We start from the raw sequence: 4,678 nt of genomic DNA on the forward strand, positions 1-4,678 counted from the left end.
GACCCAAATGATGCTTTTGAAGGCTTCTCCTGCCCTGCCCTCTAAGCTTATTTCACACTCTAAGCCGATGTCAAGTTTCAGTTGTTGCTAATTAGCGATACTGAAAGTGAGTGGGAGCAAGGAACGCTTGAAGAGGGGTGTTGAAGGTTGCTATGAGGAAGGTAGAGGGCGCTAAAGACAAAGTCTACACAGATATACCTGGGGCCAGCTCTCTACATTGATTCATCTCTGCTAATCAACAGAGATGAATAAATGTTGAGTGTCTTGTTGCCAGGCTGGATGTATGCATAATTTCTGGGTGAGCAAAGATAGGTAATGTCTGTAGAATGTTAAGAGGGACGCTAAAGCAGCCCAGAGATGGGCCACTTCACCCCAACCAAAGGGTTTAGGAAATGCTTCCTGGAAAAGAGAAGGCGTAAGCTAAGTCTTGAGGAAGAAGAAAGATCTAGCCAAGCAAAGATGGAAGTGTGTTCTAGGTGGTGAAAGAAAAACAAGTAAAGGTGTAAACTTAAGGGTTCTTTGGGTCGTGAATGTGGATGGAACCAGTGGAAATAGCTTGTCTCTGCTCCTCAAATGGCTGGGCATGATTCAGATTCATGGGAGATGGTGTCATCTGGCAGCTACTTCCCTCACATTTCTCATGTCTGGCCTGGGATTACTCAAAAGCTGAGGTCAGCTGGAATTGGCAACTGGAGCGCCCGAGCAGTTTGGGTTTTCTTACAGCACAGGGGGGGGGGGCGGTAATTGGACTTCTTATCGGTCTTCTTTATATGTCATCACCAGAGAGTAAGCACCATGAAGACAGAGAATGTATCTTATTTATTTCATCCCCAGCACTTCGCATAGAGCTTGGGGCACTGGGACATAACAGGCATTCAAGAAATATTTGTTGGATGAGTGAATGAAAGAGCAGAAAGTTAAGGTGCTTCATGTGTAAGGGCCTCAGTTTTCTCAGAGAGATAGGAGGTAAGGTTTTCCTCTGAGAATTAGGGGAGGTGGGTATTGAATTGAAGAGGTCCTTGAGGAGTGGGTGAATGTTTGGAAAGCTCTGAGGGGAGCTGCAAGTAGAAGGGCAGTGCCATGATCTACACTATCACAGGCCTTTGTAGCAGAGCCTTCCACCTGGGTGAACACAGATGGAAGTTTGTTGTTATGACTCTGTTTTACGCAGAGTGTAAGCATAGGTTTAGGGTTACAAAGGAGTTTCAAAGTGCTGAAGAAAGTGGTCCAGGCGAGCAACTAGGGGACCAGCTTCCTAAGGAAGTAAGTATGGAAGCTGGTGGGGAGGAGAGGGAAGAAGGAACTGACCAAAGGTCAGGTCCAAGGGCAGAGATGACTGAAGTAAGGGGAGAGCTAGAATGCTCTAAGGTCATGGTCAGAAAGGAGAGTATTGGAATTTAAGATTTAAGTGTATCAAATTCAGGTGATGACAAATTCCAGGGTGTGGTCAGGATGTGGGTGGCTCAAGTGAAAGTGTCAACAAGGCTGAAGGCGTGGTAGCTCTTGATTTATACATCCGGGGAAGCCAAGCCGTGAAAGGAAGAAATGTTGGGTGTGGGTGTTCTCTGTGAGCAAATGTCTCCAGTACCAGCAGAAGTCTGTTTTAGTGGAAACAGGTTTTTCAGGATTTTTCTATTGCAATAATCAAATCTCTAGAAACTGGATTACNAAAACTCTGGAGAGGGCCCAAAAGTTAATATATATACCAAAAATATCTTAGGAGAGTAATTCTCATTTAATTCTCTATGTACCCCGCAAATTAAATTATCCTTTTGCTCCCAGTAGAACATCCTTATCCAGTATAAGTTTGCACAGAATTTTTTTTGGTGTGCATTTGTTTCTTTTATTTTTATCTAACTTACTTTTCTACTATAAAATATTTAGGATTTTAATCTGGCTAAGAATTTCTCTCCAGCTCCTTTCTTCCAAGGAATCCTGTTGAAATGATACATTATACGTTTTTATTTTGCTCTTAGGCACCTCTTCCATTGGGGCACATAAAGCGAATGCAAGAGGTGTACAACTTCAATGCCATTAACAATTCTGAAATACGATTCAGGTACATCATTTTAACTTGTCTCTGTGGAAGAAAGTGGAAAACTAATTTAAAAGGTGGAGAAAGGGGAAGCAGAGTATGAGGCATTCATGAATCTTGAGAAATCCTTGTCAAATTTATTGCTTATACATAACTATAGTGGGTTTTTTTTTAAGAAATAGCTGCAATACTATAAGATGATAGTATGAATTTCTTTATTAGCATTTGTTCTAAGCTTCTCTTGCCTTTAAAAAAGGTTAGAATAAAGGATTCAATGGTAAATAGGCGTTCTTCCACAACTAGCCAAATTGCCTCTGAAATGGGAATAATTAGAAATCTTTGATTCTGTTATGTGATTAATCTTTCTTAATTCAGATTTGTAGTGTGAGGTTTAAACCAAAGTTTATTTCCTTCAGAAATGACATATATAAGGTACATGAGCACCTACATAATCCAGACCTTTTAAAACATATGATCTTTTTAAAGAACAAACTCCTCTTCCTTCTCTTCTCCAATTATTAAAATGTATATATGTCTGTATGAGATTCTCAGAATAAAGACATAATATAGTGTACAGTGTAACTATCACAGGATTATTCATCATTACAAAAGCAATTTTCAGGTATACCTGTCATATCCTGCCTCTTCCTCCTCGTTTCCTCCCCCATATCCCCTAAAAATCCTCCTTTCAGATGGTTACGGCTCTGCATTCAATCGAAATGGGAGGAAGCCATTCCTTTGGCTTTAAAAATGGTGACTGAACAAGGAAGAATGAAGTTTACACGACCCTTATTCAAGTAAGAACCAAATCAAACTATGCTTTGAATTTATATAAAGAATGGGGAAGAAAAATCTTAAATGAATGTTCTTGTTGTTGCTAAAATACTTTGTAAAATGCAACTAAAAATCATACATGTTTTTAAATTTGTTAAAGATTATAGGTTTAATTTTGGAATAGGAATTAACTTCTAAATATTTAAAATTTGGGAAAATTTCATTAGCTTTTTTAGAAGCATTATGTATGGACTACCTAATACGGGCCAGATAGGGTTAGACACTGGTGAAAAGGAAATAAATCGAAGACAACCTTATAGGCACAGAAAGATCTTTAAAAACAAGTGGAAGATAATTAATTGGTGGGTCGGCATGGACAAGAAAAACAGAGCCTGAAGTTAAGTGCAAGAAGAATGGAGCAGGTAAAGCGGAACTTCTTGATCCAAATGTTGCAATGAGGTGGAAGGGTAGGTTGCTGGACATATAACAAAGGAATGCTCAAGAAAAGGGGAAAAAGTTGTATCTTGAATATTTCAGTGAAATTATTTTAACTATGGATTTGACAGGAGTTCTGAAAAAAATATAACCATAACATAAATAGCCATGATTAATCAGTTTACTTTTCGTTTACTTCACAAGCATCATAAAATTCGCCAAAAGAAGTCATTACCCTTCTTTCTTTTTTTTCGTTTTTGCAGGGACCTTGCTGCCTTTGACAAGTCCCGTGATCAAGCCATTCATACCTACCAGGAGCACAGAGCCAGTATGCATCCTGTGACCGCCATGCTGGTGGGGAAAGATTTAAAAGTGGACTGAGNTTATTCTTTCCCCTAGGGCGCAAACTCTCTTGCAGTAGGTTCAATGGCAACTTCTAATCAAAACTTACTTCATTTAGGCCATAAGGCCAGATACCCCTCTATTCTCTAATAGAAACGTTTCACAGAAAGCAAGCATGATACACAAAGAGGACAATGTTTTGCAAGAATTTTGCACACAATACATGGCTTTTCCATTGTTGTAAAACATACGATTTATTTTCTAAGGTGAGAACAAACAAAACTTAGTGTAACTTACTTGGCTTAATGGTCAGAGTTTATTTCCACTTTTTTCTGAACAGAGAGGGACAAAATCATCACGTGACTTCAGAGTCACCCAAGGGTCTTCTGTGACACCAGTATTTCCCCAGCGTCTAGAACAGTGCCTGTCTCATAAGTGCTCGCAGATTTGTTAGATGGTTAGATAACTGGAACAGCTGAATGTAAGATCCATGAGAGCAAGGACTCTGTTGTTGTTTATCTGTTGTCCCGAGTGCCTAGAACTGCTCCTGCCACGCTAAATATGCTCACCTGAGTCCCAGCTACTTCAGCATATACTCGTGAAGCTTATGACAGTGTTTCCTGAGATGTTTTGTCATTCTCTCCAAAGAATAATCAGGTGTTTCATTAATTTGGTATCCACTTGGATTTCCAGGTTCTTAGATGACGCCAGTGATGTTTAGGTCAGGTAGATTTCTTGCTCCCATCATTCTGGAGTTCTTTATCTTTATTTTAAAAGAACTTTGAAGTATGTTCTGTAACTTCAAAATTGCATTTATGCAAAAGCATGTGCATTTTTGTAAAATTTAACCTGTTTTTTCTTCTTTGCAGTTATGATATGACTCTGACAAACGCTTGTATTGCCTTAAGTCAAAGATGGATTACTGTGAGTAGTGTGATTCTTTCCTCTTTTTTGATTGTATCAATGTGTCTCTGTGCATGAAGGAGACACATAAAAAAAGTTTGCAAAGTTATTTGCATTTATCCCTTTTTCTTCATAAATCTTTTATAAGATACTGCTTCAAATATAGCCATTACACATACCAGATAATCT

The 4,678-nt window shown here is 38.9% G+C and overlaps 1 protein-coding gene across 1 annotated transcript in view; it reads left to right on the top strand.

Annotated features, from left to right (window-relative positions):
* The window catches only part of LTA4H (leukotriene A4 hydrolase), a 41,141-nt gene extending 37,516 nt beyond the window's left edge, over nt 1-3,625 (top strand). The window contains exons 10-12 of the mRNA XM_019641678.1: nt 1,977-2,059; nt 2,728-2,832; nt 3,508-3,625. Coding sequence (XP_019497223.1) covers nt 1,977-2,059; nt 2,728-2,832; nt 3,508-3,625 — 306 coding nt within the window. The remainder of the gene's footprint in view (nt 1-1,976; nt 2,060-2,727; nt 2,833-3,507) is intronic.
* Nucleotides 3,626-4,678: the final 1,053 nt, after the last annotated feature.

This window comes from Hipposideros armiger, unplaced genomic scaffold (genome assembly GCF_001890085.2).
Source record: "Hipposideros armiger isolate ML-2016 unplaced genomic scaffold, ASM189008v1 scaffold_63, whole genome shotgun sequence".
Classification (NCBI taxonomy): domain Eukaryota; kingdom Metazoa; phylum Chordata; class Mammalia; order Chiroptera; family Hipposideridae; genus Hipposideros; species Hipposideros armiger.